Here is a 20,596-nt window from a genome sequence, read left to right on the forward strand (position 1 = left end):
ATAGCCGCATTATAATAATTAGGAAGTTACTTGTTCATTCATGAAACCTTTGGACACTTTTGGAGCACTGTCCTCAATGACAATATCAAATACATAAAAGTTATCTCAATGTTGACAGCTCCCGCTATCATTTAGTGTACTGCATTAGTTTAATGACAGTCATCTTGGCTTTTCTCACATAGTATGAACAATTAGTCTCCAGTTAGAAAGCTCTGTAGTCCATATCCCTTCATAGTAAACTGTTCTGATTACTGGAACTAACAGTTTCTAGATTGCCAATCACTTTCTTGACGATTATTTAATGATGGCCACTGATTTTTTTTTCACGTTGCTTATTTAGTGCTGATAATGGCAGACAGAAAAAATACAAGGGTGTTGTTTACATTTCCTTGAAATGTCACACTTCCTTGTGTAAAACTCATTAGATCTTGCCTCATCTCGTTGTTTACAGCTTAGTATTGCAGTAAATCTCACTTTTCACAAATAATGCAACATATGTTTTCAGTGCATAAACTATTTATCTCTGTGGTTTAAATGACTGGAATCATCCCTCCACTACTTTTTGTCCATTTAATTTTCTCTTTTTCTTCCACAACTTACGAGTTGTTGTGGGTGTCGTTTTTCTCTCTTTGGTATTATTCGAACAGAATAAATTTCCAGGACTTGCCAGAAAGAAAATAGTATCTGAAATACTTTATTAACATTTAGGATAAAGGTAACTGCATCTGCAGACAGATTTATTTATCCTCCTCAAGAAGCTGGTTGTACAATGATAACACACATAAACACACACACACACACAATTGGCAATCCCCATTAAGCATGTGCTAAAACCATAGCAACTGGACAGTCCTTTTCCAGTCCTCTGTGGATACATCTGATAGCCTGTTTTGAGAATCCTGTCCAATAGTGAACACGTCGGAGCCCGTGTAGTGAGCATTACACACAAACAAAGCTTCGTATCTGAAGTATTGGTCGATCGTTGACAGCATTAAATTCCCTTTTGTTCTGCAGAATCACGGAGTCGGGATATCTGTGCATTTGGGAGTCGGATGTGTGCGATGGACAGTGGGTGACATCAGGAACTTGGCAGCTGGTGATAGACTCCTGACATTTCGGTGTGGCTATCAGGCTCTTGACGCTTTACCACACCTGGCACTTCTGTTTCGGGTTCATGTGGCAGCCAAGTGGACACTCGAAGTCCTTGGCAAACTCGGGCTGGTTGCTGAATGGGCCCAGTATGCGAAAGCGGCTCGGTGGGTGAACGTCAGTCAAGATGCTCTGGCGTATCTGCTCAACACGGTACCTGTGAATGAAATGGAGCAGAAACAGCCGTTTTTATTTCTTGCTGCTTACTTGCTCAAATGAGGACTAAAAACTAACACTCTTCAATTGAGAGAACTGAGAGAATATAAATACTGGCAGTAAAATTTTAAAAAAAGGTATGATAGCAGTTTTTAAGTAACAGGATTTTATCTCTCACTTTTATTATAAAGATCATCACAGAATTAATTTTATTCATATATAAATAATATTACAAATAGGCGGATCATCATAACAACACAAATAATTAACTTGTCCACAAGCTTGCACATGCTACACATGTGAAACACATACACAATGTGATCAAAAGTATACAGACACCCTCAGAAACATACGTTTTTCATATTAGGTGCATTGTGCTGCGACCTACTGCCAGGTATTCCATATCAGCGACCTCAGTAGTCATTAGACATTGTGAGAGAGTAGAATGGGGCGCACTGCAGAACTCATGAAATTCGAACGTGGTCAGGTGATTGGGTGCCACTGGTGTCCACACTCCTAAACATCCCTAGGTCCACTGTTTCCGATGTAATAGTGATTTGGAACCGTGAAGGAACACATACAGCACAAAAGTGTACAGGCCGACCTAGTCTGTGGACTGACAGAGACCGCAGACAGTTGAAGAGGGTTGTCACACAGGAATACCAGACTGCATCAGGATCCACTGCAAGTACTATAACGGTTAGGCTGGAGGTGAGAAAAGTTGGATGTCGTGGTTGAGCGGCAGCTCATAAGCCACACATCACACCGGTAAATGCCAAACGAAGCCTCACTTGGTGTAAGGAGCGTAAACATTGGATGATTCAACAGTGGAAAAACGTTGTGGAGTGACGAATCACGGTATACAATGTGGTGATCCGTTGGTAGTGTTTGGATATGGCGAGTGCCCGATGAACGTCATCTGCCAGCGTGTGTAGTGCCAAGAGTAAACTTCGGAGGCGGTGGTGTTGTGGTGTGGTCGTGTTTTTCATGAAGGAGGCTTGCACCCCTTGTTGTGGCACTATCACAGCACAGGCCTACATTGATGTTTTAAGCACCTTCCCACTGTTGAACAGCAATTCGGGGATGGCGACTGCATCATTCATCAGGATCGGGCACCTGTTCATAATGCATGGCCTGTGGTGGATTGGTTACATGACAATAACATCTCTGTAATGGACTGGACTGCACAGAGTCCTGACGTGAATCCTATGGAACACCTTTTGGATGTTTTGGAACGCCGAGTTCGTGCCAGGCCTCAGCGAAGTGCAGCACTCTGTAAATATTGGGCTGCCATTCCCCAAGAAACCTTCCAGTGCCTGATTGAACGTATGCCTGCGAGAGTGGAAGCTGTCATCAAGCCTAAGGATGGGTCATCACCATATTGAACCAGCATTACGAATGGAAGGCGCCACAAACCTGTAAGTCATTTTCAGCCAGGTGTGTGGATACTCTTGACCACATAGTGTACATGCAACACACATTCATTAATACCTACAGACCGACTGTAAAAAATACATGTGCACAAACACACATATACACTGCTAAACGTACATGAATACATGCATATATACACATATTCATACACACAGACAAACACACAGTGCACAGATGCACTCACACTGTGAAAATGGACATACTCAAACATATGAAGTGCAACATACATACATACTGTAGAAAAATATAAACCACACAATCATATGTGTGTTTTTTGTTCTTTAAATTGAAAACTGGTTTGATGCAGCTCTCTATCTCAGTCTATCCAGTGCAAACATCTTCACCTCTACATAACTACTGTGGCCTACATCCTCATGACCCTGCTTACTATTTTCGATAATTTCCTCCTTGCTACATTTGGTTATTTGTAAGTACCTCAAGGACTTCACAACATGACAGTGGAAAATCTGCAAGATGTACAGAAAAATGACCAACATTAATCGACAGAGCATCTCTTGAAGCGTCGTTATGGAGGAGTTGCACTTTGGAGGGAAGCTTGTCACAAGATGTAGATAAGGAGTCTGCTCAATATTGCTGCACTGAATTAGTTCACACGTGCAGATAGGAAACCCACTGAACAAATTTTCGAAGCAGGCTACTGTTGTGCCATTGTAGGCAGTTTGTGTCAGTGAGTTCAGTGAATTTCAGGCATGTAATGATGTTCACCATGACACGAATTGTCGCCATACTAAGAACCCGCAGTGTGAATTAAAAAAACTGGAGAGATGCTCTATCCATTGATGTGTCTCTATTTTCTGTATGCCCTGCAGTTTTGAAGCAGTTGTCTTCTGAAATCCTGAAAGACGTTATGAAGAAACATCTGTTGTACATCCACACTCTTCAAACTATTATGAAGTGCGTGGCAGTGGGTATACACTTATTGGACCTTGTATTATAGTTTCACCCATTCCATTGATGTATGGAGTATGGGTAAAATGACTGCTTAAACTCCTCTATGCATATTGTAAATAATTTTATCTTGTCTTTTGTGTCCTTATACTAGCAATATGTAGGAGGTAGTAGTATATTCCTAGATTCATCAGTTAAAATTGCTTCTTTACTTATTACTATTGTGACTTACTGTTACTTTAGTCATAGGATACTATGAACTCTTGATTTATGAGATTGTTTTCTAACCGTTTGATGCATGTGGTAAATCTTTGCATTGCTTTGATATCTTATCAAGACCTGACGAATATTTATGCAGTTTCTAGACAGTACTACAGCTAAAGGTGTTACCTGTGGAAAGTGTGAGGTTACTACAAATAATGTCTGACATGTCATTAATAGACAACATAAACAGCAAGGATTCCAAGATAATTTCCTTGAGCATTCCCCAAGTTACTTCTACATCTGTTGATTACGCCCCGTCCAAGATAATTTGTTCCTTCTTTACTACCTAGCGAAGCCACTTCAGCCATTTGCAGTGACTCCATTTTCAATTGCTATGAATTGCCAGTACTGTTGCACTAACACAGAAATAGAATGCACTGAGTGAGTGTCAGGGATGGGACCCCTCTACTGACTTCGAGCACCAGGCTTGTGCGACGGACACCCAGAACATCTGCCGTGGAGAGAGGCTGGGCAGCGCCGGCAGCCTCAGTTCTGGCTGGCCGGCGCGGCGCTCCAGGGCGAGGTAGGCGCGGTACGCCTCCTTGATGCCGCCATTGTCTGCGATGTTCTCCCCCTGTGTGATGAGCCCATTCAGCTGCAACATGACACACCGCTATCAATCATCGTCACTCACCACCATCATTTGCTTCTGCTTGTAGTCTTCTGCTGGTTACCTATGTACATGATTGCGAAAACAGAGTGAAATGAAGGAGAGTGCATGTTCCGTTGTATCCAATAGCATATGTATTGAAGAACACGTTTTTACTGAGCTAAATTGTACAGAATTACAGAATGTATAGTGGCCAAATTACGTGGGATTCGTAAAGTAAAATGTCTGAGATGTGAAGTTCCCTCATCGGAATGGCTATCAGCCAAATGAGAACACTGAAATGTCCCAGATAAGATGCATCTTCATAAGCATGTTTAGTATTCAAATGAATCAGAAAAAACTATCATGTGACATCCACTTTCGCCGGCCGCTGTGGCCGAGCGGTTCTAGACGCTTCAGTCCGGAACCGCACTGCTGCTACGGTCGCAGGTTCGAATCCTGCCTCGGGCATGGATGTGTGTGATGTCCTTAGGTTAGTTAGGTTTAAGTAGTTCTAAGTCTAGGGGACTGATGACCTCAGATGTTAAGTCCCATAGTGGTTACAGCCATTTGAGCCATCCACTTTCACAGAAATGATTAGTCAAGTGGGGCAGTCAGATAAGATGCATCCTGCCTGGCACAGTGATAAGTAAAGTGGAACCACTCAAAAGTATTAGGTATCGTGCACCTGCATTGGAATAGTAAGTAGTAAAATGGGGCAGTGAACTATTTCAGATGATATGCATCTGCATGCTGACTGGTCAAGTAGGCCAAATAAGGTGTCTCTTTATCAGAGTGGTAATGAATCAAATGGGCCAGTTGACTGCTACACCGAGTGGCCACGTGGTTCGAGGCGCCATGTCACGGATTGCGCCCCCCCCCCCCCCCACTGAAGGTTTGAGTCCTCTCTCAGGTGAGAGAGAGGGTGTGTGTGTGAGTGTGTGTTGTTCTTAAAATAAGTTAGCTTAGGTAATGTGTAAGTCTAGCGACCAGTGACCTCAGTAGTTTGGACCCTTAGGAATTCACACACATCTGAAGATTTTTTTGACCAGTCCACTATAGTGTCCGAAATCCATCTTCACTGAAATAATTAGTGAAATGGGAGAATTCAGTATGGGAGGTGCATTGCATCAGAATGGTAGTTAGCAAATTGGGCCTACAGCTGCGTCAGGTTAGATGTGCACCTTCAGAATGTGATTAGTCAAATTAGGTGTATGATGTGAATCTTCATCCAGATTGTGATTGCTGAAACAGGAGAAACTAAGGTTTATTGTGTTCAAGAATGGGACCAGTATGGCTACTGTTTTCTTTAAAGAGGAGGGTGAGCAATATTTTCAGAGAAGGAGGCGCTAGGCCAGACCAGCAGGTTTACTCACGTGCATGCCTGTCTGCTTATCAGTGAGATTCCCGTACTGTGAGATGATGCAGCGTGCCTTCTTAAGAAACTTGTCACGAGTCACAGGGTCCCACCAGTCCACCACGTTACCATCCTTGTCATACCGACGACCCTGAAGATGGTTGAAACATTAAAGCTGTGTTAAAAATACTTATAATATAGCAATTTTTTCTAGATTCTTAGCCATCTACATTGTTTCGTCCTCCTTCCCAGTTCCATTCCTGAATGGTGCATGGGAGGAACAGTTGGCAAACCTTCGTATGAGTTGCAGTCTTGCAATTTTTCTTTCATGGTCTTACTGTCAGTTATGCATAGGGTGAAGGGACATTTTGGTTGGCCCTTATAGGAACATACGGTCGTGATAATTTTGCACAAATCCCACTGGTACTGGATGAGCATCTTTGTGATGTTTTCCTACTTCCTAAACAAATCTGTGACAAAATTCACTGCTCTTCTGTGTATCTTTTCCATTGCCTCTAACTATTTGTCTGGTACAGGTTATAGAATGAGAAGCAACGCTAAAGCATTGATCAAACGAGGGTTTGAATAACTGTCTTTGTGGATGGAATACATTTCATGTGGCCTTCTTCCAATATTTCCCAGTGTCATCCACTGTGGAGTAGCATTGGAGTAACTTCTTTGATTAATAGTCAAAATGTTTGGGATACGATTTTGGGTTGCCCTCCCTCCCACAGTGATAAAATTTTTAACAAAAGTCATGTCCAATAACAGCTGAAGGCTGCCAACAGCTTTGTTAAAGAGTGCTGAGGAATGGGCAGAGTCTCAAGCTACCCTCTTGTACTTTGGGGTGGGAAACTGGTACCAAAACACAGAATAATCTCTACTATAAATCAATTCAAATTATATGAGAGACTAATACTAGAATGACTGCTGCCACTCACAGAATAAAAACTCATAACTCAACAATCAGGTTTCAGACCTTGAAAGGACGACACAAGCTAGATTTTGCGCCTTACAGAATGCATTGAGGAAGGATATCAATATAAATTAAACACAAGAGTTGCTCTGATGGATCTGTCTGTTGATTACTATACGATTTTGCTGGCCAAGCTGTTCTACAATTCCAAAAATCTGCATTTTATTCAAGTTATTTAGTCAGTTCTCGAGTTGATCAAGAGAAAGATAGACGTAAAAAACAATATATTGTATGCCTTGGGAAAGTGAGCTGGAAACAATTTTATTTAATTTGTACAAAAAATACCCACTAATTTCCGGTAATTAAAATTATTTCAATACAACAGTCTAGGTTGAAGTAAATTTAATGTCATTTTATCAATTGTTGCTTTCTTAAGAACGATGTTCCAAAAAATTTTTAATTCTGAGTAAGATTTAGCATTCCCTCCCTATGCATATGACCATGTTCTTGCTGCACAGGATAAAAATGTTTAGCCTGTTGCTGAGAAACTAACACAGTCCTTCGCTATCACCTCAATTTGTTACAAACAAAATGCATTGAGACTAAATATTTTAAAAGTATGTGCATTTTATTCAAGATCTAGATTGACAATATAGGTACTCATAATATATTGGAAGGGCAGTTGGAACACACAGACACTCCTAAATATGTAGGAGTATTAGTGGCAAAGCAATGAGGTTTCTTGGAGAAATAGTACATTGGACGTGGACATTGATCATGAACACATGTTATCATCAATGACCTAAATCTTGAAAGTCAAAAATCATGTAGCCATCATTCAACCATGTTGGATATGTTCAAAATACCCAAATGACCCAAATTATAATTTCCTGTCAGGAAGGTCGCAGTTCGTAGTAATAGACGGCAAATCATCGAGTAAAACTGAAGTGTTCCCCAGGAAAGCGTCCTGGGACCTCTGCTGTTCCTGATCTATATAAATGACCTGGGTGACAATCTGAGCAGTTCTCTTAGGTTGTTCGCAGATGATGCTGTAATTTACCGTCTAGTAAGGTCATCCGAAGACCAGTATCAGTTGCAAAGCGATTTAGAAAAGATTGCTGTATGGTGTGGCAGGTGACAGTTGACGCTAAATAACGATAAGTGTGAGGTGATCCACATGAGTTCCAAAAGAAATCCGTTGGAATTCGATTACTCGATAAATAGTACAATTCTCAAGTCTGTCAATTCAACTAAGTACCTGGGTGTTAAAATTACGGACAACTACAGTTGGAAAGACCACATAGATAATATTGTGGGGAAGGTGAGCCAAAGGTTGCGTTTCATTGGCAGGACACTTAGAAGATGCAATAAGTCCACTAAAGAGACAGCTTACACTACACTCGTTCGTCTTCTGTTAGAATATCGCTGCGCGGTGTGGGAACCTTACCAGGTGGGATTGACGGAGGACAGCGTAAGGGTGCTAAAAGGGCAGCTCGTTTTGTATCATCGCGTAATAGGGGACAGATTGTGGCAGATATGGTACGCGAGTTGGGATGGATGTCATTAAAGCAAAGACGTTTTTCGTCGCGGCGAGATCTATTTACGAAATTTCAGTTATCAACTTTCTCTTCCGAATGCGAAAATATTTTGTTGAGCCCAACCTACATAGGTAGGAATGATCATGAAAATAAAATAAGAGAAATCAGAGCTCGAACAGAAAGGTTTAGGTGTTCGTTTTTCCCACGCGCTGTTCGGGAGTGGAATGGTAGGGAGATAGTATGATTGTGGTTCGATGAACCCTCTGTCAAGCACTTAAATGTGAATTGCAGAGTAATCATGTATATGTAGATGAAATAGCCAATAAGTATGTGGCCCCGGAGCTGTCATCTTGGCCTTACTAAAAGTATTCAGACGAACTGAATGGTACCAATGAAACAAATGATCAGTATGTACCCCGGTGACATTTGCGCATGATTGTGTGAAGTGGGCGTGCGGTGAACAGGGGCATGCTTTGTCATTAGAACCACAGTTTCGTCAAGACACTAAATATTTAAAAGTAAATGCATTTTATGTAACAACTGGAGATCACAACATTGGGTTCACAGATTTACTTCAAGCTTTGTACATCTGTAGCAGGCCATTAAAACAACGTAGTGTGCAAGTAGTAAGGTGCACTGCTCTGGAAATTCTGAGAACATTGCAAGAGAAGTTTTAAGATTCTATTATGTAACTGATGTATATGTGCCACCTGGTAGAGTTCATGGTGGTCAAGTGGTGCTGGCACAGTAACTCAGTGTGTTCAAAGAGTAGGCTGCCTTCTGTAATAAACAAAACTGAGTGAATGAGCTTCACCAGGTGTCATGGGACGTCTGCAACAAACAAATGTAATGAATATGAAGAAAAAAAAGAAATTAAAAAAAGAGGTAGCATTTGAGCTCTATAAGATGAGCCTGTGTGAGGTCACAGTTCGATTCCTCCTCAAACTTAAATTTTAGTATAGATTTTTTCATCACTGGTCATATTATTTAATATAATTATATGTCATTTGAGAGATAATATAATTTTTAAAAAGCCACGTGTATTTTCATGAAGTTTTACTACTTACCAGTTTTCGTTAAATTTAATTATTAGAAGAAACATATTTTTAACTATCGACAAGTAAATGAAATGCATTGAGTTTTCCTTAAAATGTGTGCCTGTCATGATTTATGAAGTCCTATATACACGCAGTCTAGTAAGGTAACTGGAACTACTTTGCACATTGTTACTTCAAGCAGCGGACACGAAGCCAGGTCTCATTAGGAAGTTAACCTGCATAGTGGCGAGACATTGCTAATGTAGCAACAACGAATAGTGAAAGTGCAAATTTTTTGAATATCATGGAACTTAAACTGGAACTTTAAAGATAAATGTTTCAGTGGGAGTTGAACTGTCGCCTCATACACGTTTGTATTACGAAGCTACACACTAACCACTTGACCACCATGAACTCTAACAGCCAGCACCTACGCACAGATACATCCATAATATAATACACCCACAAAACTTCTCTTGTGGTTTTCTCTGAACTGCCAGAGTAGTGCACCTTACTACTTGCACGTTATGTTGTTTTACTGGCCTACTAGAGAAATACTATGTTTTAAGTAAATCTGTGATCTCAACGTCGTGACCTCTCCTTGTAAGATCTAAACTGGCAATATAGATACTCACTGAATAACCAAAGAAACGGATACACCTGCCGAATATCGTGTAGGGCCCCTGTGAGCACGCAGAAGTGCCGCAACACGACATGGCATGGACTCGACTAATGTCTGAAGTAGTAGTGCTGGGGAGAACTGACACCATAAATCCTGCAGGGCTGTCATATAAATTCGTGAGAGTACGAGGGGGTGAGGATCTCTTCTAAACAGCACATTGCAAGGCATCCCAGATATACTCAATAAGGTTCATGTCTGGAGGGTTTGGTGGCCAGTGGAAGTGTCTAAACTCAGAAGAGCGTTCCTGAAGCCACTCTGTAGCGATTCTGGATGTGTGGGGTGTCACATTGTCCTGCTGGAATTGTCTGAGTCCGTCAGAATGCTGAATGGACATGAATGAATACAGGTAATCAGACCGGATGCTTATGTATGTGTCACCTGTCACAGTCGTCTCTACATATATGAGGCGTGTCATATCACTCCAACTGCAAGCGCTCCACATCATTACAGAGCGCCGGCCAGTGTGGCCGAGCGGTTCCAGGCGCTTCAGTCTGGAACCGCGCGACCGCTATGGTCGCATGTTCGAATTCTGCCTCGGGCTTGGATGTGTGTGATGTCCTTAGGTTCGTTAGGTTTAAGTAGTTCTAAGTTCTAGGGGACTGATGACCTCAGAAGTTAAGTCCCATAGTGCTCAGAGCCATTTGAAGCCATTACAGAGCCTCCATCAGCTTGAGCAGTCCCCAGCTGACATGCAGGAAGCATGGATACATGAGATTGTCTCCCTACCCGCACATGTCCATTTGCTCGATACAATTGGAAACGTGTGTCGTCCGACCAGGCAAGATGTTTCTAGTCATCAACAGTCCAATGTCGGTGTTGACCAGACTAGGTGAGGTGTAAAGCTTTGTGTCGTGCAGTCATCAAGGGTTCACGAGTGGGCCTTCAGCTCCTAAAGCCCATAACAATGATTTTTCATTGAATCGTTCACACGCTCACACTTGTTGATGGTCCAGCACTGAAATCTGCAGTAACTTGCGGAAGGGTTGCACTTCTATCAAATTGAACAATTTTCTTCAGTCGTTGTTGGTCCCATTCTTGCAGGACTTTTTTCTGGTCACAGTGAGGTCGTGTACTTGATGTTTTACTGGATTCCTGATATTCACAGTACACCAGTGAAATGGTTGTGCAGGAAAATCCACACTTCATTTTTACTTCGGTGATGCTGTGTCCCATTGCTCGTGTGCCGTCTACAACACCACGTTCAAACTCACTTAGAATTGATAAGCTGCCATTGTAGCAGAAATAACCGATCTAACGACTGCTCCAGACACTTCTTGTCTTATATAGTCGTTGCCGACGGCAGTGCGGTATTCTACCTGTTTACATATCTCTGTATTTGAATTTGTATGCCTTTACCAGTTTCTTTGGTGCTTCCTTGTATACTGGGAGGGCAGCTGGGCACACAGACACTCATAAATATTTAGGAGTATTAGTAGAAAGGCAATGAGGTTTCTGGGACAAATATGACATCATGAATGCATGAGCACATATGTACACACACACACACACATACAAACACACACACACACACACACACACATTTAGACCTCCAAGTCGAATTCCAGTATATTACCAGCATTTAAACCGAAGCATTCTCTCACAGACCTGCAATTCAGCGATTATTAGAATGTAAGAGGCAATCAGCATCTTGTTCTCTGCACCCACCCCCACTATTGGCAATGAGCAAAGGTATATCTTTGTACCACACTTGCTGCAAGGAGTAGTGAATTCCCAAGTTAAATATTTACAAATCTAAATAGACTGTATTGTTGTTCTATAATTGTACAAAAGACATGTTAGCTAAAATATTAAACAGGCAAGTTAGCTATAGTTGACAGTTCCCCTTACGACTAAATGAGGCTACGTGACTGGCGGCACAAAAAAAAAACTTTCACTACCTGACAAAGCACTATTTTGGGGAGAGGTGGGAAGATAAAGCATCATGTTCTAAACCAGAAAAACATAACTGGTGCTTTTGACTGGCTAATATAGTCTTTTTCTTATTATTTATATCTTGCGATTACCTGTTTTTATTTTTCATGATGTAAAAAAGCGAACTTTTGAGGAAGGCTGCAACATCAGTGATTGGAATTGTGGTACCAACTGACTCTAAAAAAGTTTACATACTAGATCTCCACAAGTAATTACTAAAAAATAGGACATTTATCCATCGGTGTCTCATTTTCTGACACTTTAGCGCAACAAGGTATACTAAAATCGGTTCGTTTTGACGAGATCTTTAATGTAGTGTATCTCTTAAACTGCATAATTTCCTAACACCAAGTATTACACAAATATCCGCCAAATACCTTTGTAAACACTGTTCTATTTGCTTCTGTCATATGCTGTCACACAGTGAAACTTACATAACACTTTGACGAAATAACATAATGAATAGTAGTTTTAACATCTGAATTTAATACACATTCAATGACACAGGGACAGGTTGTTACACCACGGCAAGTAGCTTGAAAGAGGTTGTAGCGAATTATCCCCTCCCCATGTAATTCCATTGTATATTCGATTACAGAGAGCATGAAACAACTAACGCCAATGAAACTGTAATGAACTGCCTCATATGTCATAAACTTATTGATTTTATTATATAAAGCATTTCTGATACGCATTTATGAGAAACTTTTTCATTTTCTTGGCTAAAGAATATACTATTACCTGTAAACTATATGGAAATCGTTAACACAGATACCAAAAGGACAACATTAGTCTTATATGAAATCTGTAGAAACATATTTTTGCCAATCCAGGACCTCATTCTCTACAATGCTGTCAAATATAGGTATTGTCAGAATGGGATTGGTTCTCAAGAATAATGTATTTCTCTGTTTTTAAGAAAAATAAGCGCTTTATTGGACATACTGAAACCGATCCCTGTTACAGAAATTGCTCCTCTCAGTACTACTAATGCATATGTGCATGAAATGGCAAACTGATAATATCTATGTAATAAAAACAGCAAACTAGACTATTTGTCAAAAACACTGTGGACAAAGAAGAAATACAAATTGCTCCTGGAAAAAAGAGCAATCCATTCCATATGTGCAAACAACACTTACAAATTAGTGTGAACAAAAATGTGAATACGACTGCAAGGAATACAAGCCATCAGCATTTACTGTAAATACTACTGGAAAGTGACCATACATTGGAGTACACACAGAAATGAATGGATGTTTATGCTACTTGGTGGTACATGAAAAATGCAATTTCAAACCCTCTCACTTTTGTCACCTGCTTAAAGGATGGTTACATCTGAATGTGGTGGTCTGAGCATAACTATGGTTAATGAGCATTCATTTAACAAACTGGTGAACTTAAAAGGTCTATGGGCAAGAGTTTTCATCTAACACGCAAGGGGATATACAACATCTTAACAGTATTAATATGCGAGTAACAAAAGGCAAAATTAAAATTCCGAAATGCTCTCGGTGGAAAGATGGAGTGTTACACAGAACATATGTAAGCGCAATGTCTTGCATTGTGTGGGTTCTAGTACAAGGCAGGCATCACTGCCCCCATAATCAGACCCTGTACATTGCTGTAACAGTTTGACCAAAGTAAGACAAATTTGTGACAACCAACAGAAAATTAAGAGGTGGGATTAACATTGTTTATTTTTTTACAAACCTCGAACTATTTTCATCTCCAAGTGCACCTAACCACTAAGTTACAACAGTAGTGCAGATAAGGAAGCGATGCGTGTTTTTTTTTTACTGTTATAAGGGAAATTTTTATGTGTATTTTTATGTTTATATTACACACAAGTTTTAGTTTCATCAGAGTATGATAAAAAAATCGTAGTACTGCGATCGACAGGTGCACTGTAACTTGCAGGTCAGATCAGTACGAGGAATAAGTGACTCATGTGTGCCTTGTACTGTTACAGAAGATATATTTATATACTTTAATAAATAATACAATCTAAGTTCTTTTTGTTCTAAGTTCGAATTTCGTTCATGATCAGAAATGAGACTTTTCTCTGTCATGAACCTTGTTCATCATTCTCTCTTTGACAGGAGCAGAGCTAGGCAGTTTTTTTTCCAAGCTGACACACTGGATTTGGCACCCCAGTGAGTGCAGGGGCATCCATGTTGCGACCAAGCAGATCATCGCGTGCCCTCACCTCCCGTTTGTGCACCTGAGACTTCCTCCAACCCCATGAACAAAAAAACTAATAGTCTAAGGACTGACGATCTTGGTGGCCAGTTAATTGTACTACGATGATCAATCTAGCGATTAGGGTAAGAGCGGTTGAGATGTTACCGCATATGACCGGTAAAATGTGGAGGGGTGCCATCAACCTGCAAGTACACTAAAAATCTGTGTGAAGGAACACTCTCAGTTTCAACAAACGAATTTTCCAAAAAAATTCAACTAATTCCGTCGCTTCATTTGCTCTTTTAAAATGACTGGGCTTTTATACATGTTACTAATCCTACCTCACCGTTTCCACAGTTGTGGTGGATTTTCCTGACAACATCGACAATTATTATGTGAGATGTTGATTCCATGCAATTTAAACGTGGCTTCATCAGTATTAATGGGAGCAAATGACAATTGTCACTTAACCAGTACAAAATACAGGTAATGTGGTACTGTCAACACTCTGAAGACTGTAGACACTCTGTACGTGAATTGGGTGCAAGTATTCCGCATGTAATGTCCGCGCTAAATGTATTCGTGGGACACTGATACCTACAGAAAGCCTCCGTGTGCTGGTAGCAGGATTACACTGCACCAGTTCAGCAATGTGTTGCTGTTCCTGCACAGGTTGTTCGACTGTGAGTTCACAAGGAAAACAAGAACTTTAACGAATACCTGCTAAACATACGGTGTTGAAATCCCTACTAAAGACTCTACAATCAGGAATTCGACGTGTCGGATAGAGCTGACGGTATTCTTCGGCAGCAGCAGGAGCACTACCATCACAAAACCGTAAACACACACGAAATATGCGTGTTCTTCATTTGGGTAGATGTGTTGCATTTTATCCAGCAGGTGTAAAACCCAGTGGCACTTCTGCAGTTTAGGGGGTACATGCGCTGATCACGAGAAAAGTACCTACTTTTGAAGGAAACGCGTATTTCTGAAGATATATATATATATATATATATATATATATATATATATATATATATATATATATATATATATATATACATGGAATACCAAAAATGTTTTTATTTCAAAAACTGTGTGTTACAGTCATATCTGATGCGCTCGTCACCAAAAAAGTACTTATTTTCATATGGCTGCTAAAGTAAAAGATCAATTAATTGTCTGAAAAATTTTTTTAGTCAGAAATGATGTATTACATATATATACACGGAATTTCAAAAACATTTTTTTTCCGAAAAATATGGAATTAATAACAAAACTTTCTCAAAAAATGATATTTGTTTATTTTGCACAGATATATATTAAAGCTCGAATCACAGAGTAGATAAAAACAGCTGCCTCAAGTTAATTTGCAGCATTTGGATAGATTTTTCGAACATGCTCAAGAAATTGTGGAATGGATTTTCCCCAAATCGTTGACGCCAGAGGAATTCCGCCAGGCAGTTATTCAGCATAACATGGTGAGTTCCGTAACGCGTTTTTTTTTTCCTTAGCTTTTTGCCAGACTGACTCCACGTGATTCGTGGTTGCGTTTGAAAGGGATCGACCAAATAAAGCGAATGGTTAACAGTCAGATGATTGTATCCCAAGTTACCTATGTAACATATTGCCATAGCAACATGAATAAGTTGGTGAAAGCAGGCAGTTAATTGATCTTTTTTTTGCGTCCATATGAAAATAAGTACTTTTTTGGTATTCCGTGCATATATATACTTATATCTTCAGAAATACGCGTTTCCTTTAAAAATAGGTACTTTTGTCGCGATCAGCGCATGTACCTCCTAAACTACTTCATCCACAACACACCGTCGACAGCTGCGTGTTCTATGGGCTAGTTTAATGGAAGAAAGACGTCCCTAGCAAAGAAGGTGAAAGCGATGATATAAGATGGGCTAGAATAGAAGGCGAAAGATGTTGGACGGGTGAGACACATCCGTGTGGGCCACAAGCTGAAAAAAAATTTACATTAACTGTGTTCTATTTCAGAAACCATTCAGAACAGAGTATATGTGCATACAAAGTTTTTGCTTCACGTGAGCCTTCCTGTCATACTCCTGAATGTGGAACATTCCTACTGGGTTACCATATAGGAGGGTATAGAGTATATATTGGACGTAGAGTGCACACTGTATTGGAAAGACATTCAGCTGCATTTATCTCGATTACTGTCGTTACAAGGTTTTTTATATGTATTTCGGTCTTTTAATTTGAATAACATTTTGACAATAGTTAAGTTCAGTTTTGACGATGCCAGGTCAATTAGTGCTTCGAGTTGCCATGTGGAGAGGCAAATTCTCCTTCACCCTGCCATTAGGTTGGTAGCTGTGGGGAAAACTTGCTTAAAATCTACAGCAGAGCGACGTCAAGCATTGTAATTTGGTCTGGATTTTGGTTTTCAGTACAAGTTTGACATGTGGTAAGCAGGATATCCCAGTAGAAGCAACATGGGTTGACGACGTATTTTCAACAGGAAAGTTGGTCTGCTTTACGTGATGTAAGCTCATGGTGACGTACATATAACAGGTCATACATTTACTAATCTACCGTAGTTTGCATAGAAACACAAGGACACAAGAGGTGACAAGAATAAATAAAATAATAAATGCTTGGAACATGACCAGCCTAAAGGTGCAATGTTACTATTGTTTATCAGTATGGGAAGGAAACATTTTGACAAAGTGTAAGTAACTAATTAAAAATTTGTCGGTAGTACACATTTTAAACATTAATGTTACATAGAAGATTGACTGTTGCCAGGAACGCAGACAGTTGAAACTATTTCCATACCACTTTCTATTTCATCGCAGAGATTTGAAGTAACAGCTCGCCTCTCTCAGTTACATTCTGCTTAACTTTAACAGGGGCTGGATAAATTCAGTGCGACCAGTCAGTCGAAAGAACCAGCACACGCTGTAATTCTAGACACATTACTGGAGTTTAACTGATTCTGTGGCATGGTGGAAATGTGTGTACAAGAAGTGACTGCATACTCACACGTTGCAGTTGAGAGTGTTTGTAAATTGACTACCAAGTGGGTGTATCCAAGGAGTATTCAGTCCACAGACCTCACGAGGTGAACCAAGTGGGTCTGAAGCCATTCAAACTTACAGAATATTAACACATGCATGCTCATATGATATAACACATAATGAGTGATTGTGAAGTAGGCATAAACATCATGGTCCCCAAGACACGTTTGTCAATGGAAATGTCTCTCTTCTAATGGAAGTGTAATAAATTAATCAGTCGAAATCGAACTACCTATAATTTCATAGACACAGCAGAGTATTCTTGTTAAATAGGAAGAGCCAAAATAGCTACTTCACGTTGAAAGTTGGACCCAGAAAATCACGGCTTTTATTCTGTTAATGCTATTGGTACTTCGCAAGCAAACAATGCACTGAGATTATTCTTCAAATTTTGATAAGTGTAGGGTAGATTCTTGACTCGTTAGGGCAAGGTACTATATCACTGACAAAAAGACCTTAAATGCACTTGATCAACGTTTCACGCAGATAATATCCATGAGGAATGTAACTACCCCAACCCCTTTTATACTAATTGAACAGTACAGGTTACCTACAAAAACGCATAGTCCAAGTAAACATCATGAGGTGTCTCTAAGAACTACTGTGAAACATCTTATTCTAACATGAAGAAAACAAAATATCTGCTTGCTAACACAAATATGTTCACTATGGCTATGCTAAGCAACAAATCACATGAATGTGTGTTCGAAAACTATATTCAATGGTGGTATATGACTCACGTCACATGTGTTGGTTTATCTGTAAAATCATTTCATATCATATAAACCTCATATTCTGTCTGAATCAGGAAATACTGAGGATCTGGTCATAAATGAAATGCCTATTATAAAGAAGAAAGGAACGGAAAAGCCTTGAGCAGTTTCCCCACTGGAAAAAATGGAAAATTGCTAATTAATTTGGTCCTTATCAGGCAAGATGCCTTACTGACTACCGATATGCCCAAATAATCTATATTCAGCCTGCCTAAACTTAAATTTCTGTAAGTTAGAAGTAACTTGTGCTTCCCTAAAAGCTTGCAGTACTTTTTGGGCACGATAACATGCTTATGCAAAGTTGTGCTGAATAAACCTGAGCTGACAGACAAACTAAACGGTAGTAATTTAAATTGGTAACTTGTACCAGCAAAAACAAAGGCAGAGTATTTTCATGAGTTCTTCCCCAAACTAAATTGCCAACAAGAGGCCCTTACATTGAGGAGGCTTGGATACTTTGTTGTATGAAATTTTAGTAATTGCTCTTCTGAATTTTCAAGCCTGGTCCCGAGTGGCATAAATATTACTTAATACCTCTAACATGAGTACAAATCGTAATTCTTCATGCAGTTTGGTTACTGCTAAAAGTGGACTGGTGTAAGGGCCGTTTGATGGCTCAGTAATTCCCCAATGTAAATCCGCTTTATTTCTCTGGAGACAGGAGGTCATTTTGTCCAGGGAACGGAACAGAATGGCAGATTGAGAGGTTCATGAGGCGCAAGATCAAATTTAAACTTGTAACAGTCAATCAAATCAGGATTTTCCCCAAAGACGTCGCTTAATCCTTAGAACAACTTGCAGATTGGTTCACTGATGGCCATCACCTGTATAATGTGCGCATGTCTGTACACTCCCATTGAACATCCTGGCAATTACATCGGTTATTTGCAATGATTTACCACACGCATACATTAATCTGTGATCTTGGAATGTTAATCACATTTTGCCTGGACAACTGTATTCCAGAGTAGTAGAAGTAGTAGTAGAAGGGTTTTGTGGGTGCACGACAGCAAGTTCTTCAGCGCCCTGTATTCCAGAATTTTATTACTCTATGTTACTTACTTTTTGGTGTTTTGATTGTTTTCGGTCAGTGTATATATTCATTAATTTTGCATAATCACAATGTACAATCTGACCAGATAAAATTAATTCATAAAATTTACGTTTTTGTTGATATTGATAAATGCATGTATTAATTATTTATTCATGGTACTTATTAAAAATATCAATTCCCAACTGCCTACTTGCACTACAAAACTACAACAAAACCCTTAACCAATCACCCAGGTACTGCTACTACTATTATTACTAGTACCACAGAATCTGCTCTTTACTTGTTCATTTAGTAGAGTACCTCTGAATTGCAGATAGTTGTTTCTGCTACTGGATCCACTATCATAGTACCCCCTCTCAACACTCACTGTCTGGAGGATTCCTTCGAGATAGGGAATTACGCCAGGAGCATTTCCACCATAAATAGCTATTCCACAATTATTGTAATATCTTAGAATCAACACTCACATCATCTCTTGCACCAGCACAGTGTAAAGTCTATAAATACCATTTGATTCAGTTGTAAGAAAATGAAACGCCTACAGCCGTCCTTATGATCTCATTTATTGTGTGGTTACCAGTTTTGGTGCTCCAATGTGCCATCTTCAGACCTTCGTTGATGCTGGATGGGATATATATAAGCTGCATCTGTGGCCAACATAATTCGTTTACGCAGACTATCTGTAACTGTGATGTCAGCACTCCAATCATCAACTGCCAAATTTACACTTGTAACAGTCAATCAAATAAGGAGTTTTCCCAAAAATGTCGCTTAATCAGCCACCAGTCAAAAGGATTGACATACAAAAATTTTAATCAGTGGTTACTGACCATAGTTGTCTTTTCTCATTATCGTCTAACAAGGAAGGCAGATAGCTGTCGTTTGGTTAAATGCCTTGTGCAGTTTTCCTTGGAATTGTTGCACACTGCAGCTGCATAATCATCCAAGATGCACCAGGTTGACTCATTCCTCAGTGTGGCTTTGGGATCCAACATCCTTAATGACTGATGGCCATTGCCTGCTGCTTTTCTTTAGAGTGCACAGTCTAACCATACAAGCTCTGAAGCGTCCACACAACCACAGGTGCAACCATGAGCCTGTCTTTTGATTTCGTACAGATACGTGACATTCGGCCATGACTGGTCAGGTAATGTATCAATCCACTCATTATTATTAGTTACAGAGGGAGTCATATGATCTCCTGCCTGTGCTTGAAGTGTTTCATTCAATTTGCCAAAGTCATTATGTGCAATCTTGTATTAACTTTACCATACTGGTCTCAGTTGCAAGTTACGTTTTTACTTCAGTGTTCCTTTAATCAGTAAAGGTCTCACCTTCTTCTGATTTCCAAGTCCAGTGGGCCTATTTCTAGAATTACTAAAACTACATCATTTGGGGTAGTGGAGCATGTGCCTGCTAATCTTAGTGGCACTCCTTGCTGAACTCTTCTGACTAATGAAGTTAATAAACAAGCAGCAATCCGTTAGCCAAACACTTGTACCATCTCTTACAACTTATGCTAATATTGATTTCTGGTATGTGCTTATTGTTTTCAAGAGAAATCGAAATGGT

General features: G+C 39.9%; 1 protein-coding gene across 4 annotated transcripts in view; it reads right to left on the minus strand.

Moving 5' to 3' along the window:
• Positions 1-696: 696 nt before the first annotated feature.
• The window catches only part of LOC126213259 (neprilysin-2-like), a 255,251-nt gene continuing 235,351 nt past the window's right edge, over positions 697-20,596 (minus strand). For 3 of the 4 annotated variants that reach the window (XM_049940914.1, XM_049940915.1, XM_049940913.1), the window contains 3 exons: positions 5,878-6,009; positions 4,326-4,507; positions 697-1,306 (listed from right to left, as the gene is read on the minus strand). In XM_049940914.1, the coding sequence (XP_049796871.1) occupies positions 1,144-1,306; positions 4,326-4,507; positions 5,878-6,009 (477 nt within the window). In that variant the 3' untranslated portion in view covers positions 697-1,143. Of the gene's footprint in view, positions 1,307-4,273; positions 4,508-5,877; positions 6,010-20,596 lie in introns of all 4 variants that reach the window. The other variant, XM_049940916.1, reaches the window with a different exon arrangement.

The sequence above is a fragment of the Schistocerca nitens genome, chromosome 11 (genome assembly GCF_023898315.1).
Source record: "Schistocerca nitens isolate TAMUIC-IGC-003100 chromosome 11, iqSchNite1.1, whole genome shotgun sequence".
In the NCBI taxonomy this organism is placed as follows: Eukaryota; Metazoa; Arthropoda; class Insecta; order Orthoptera; family Acrididae; genus Schistocerca; species Schistocerca nitens.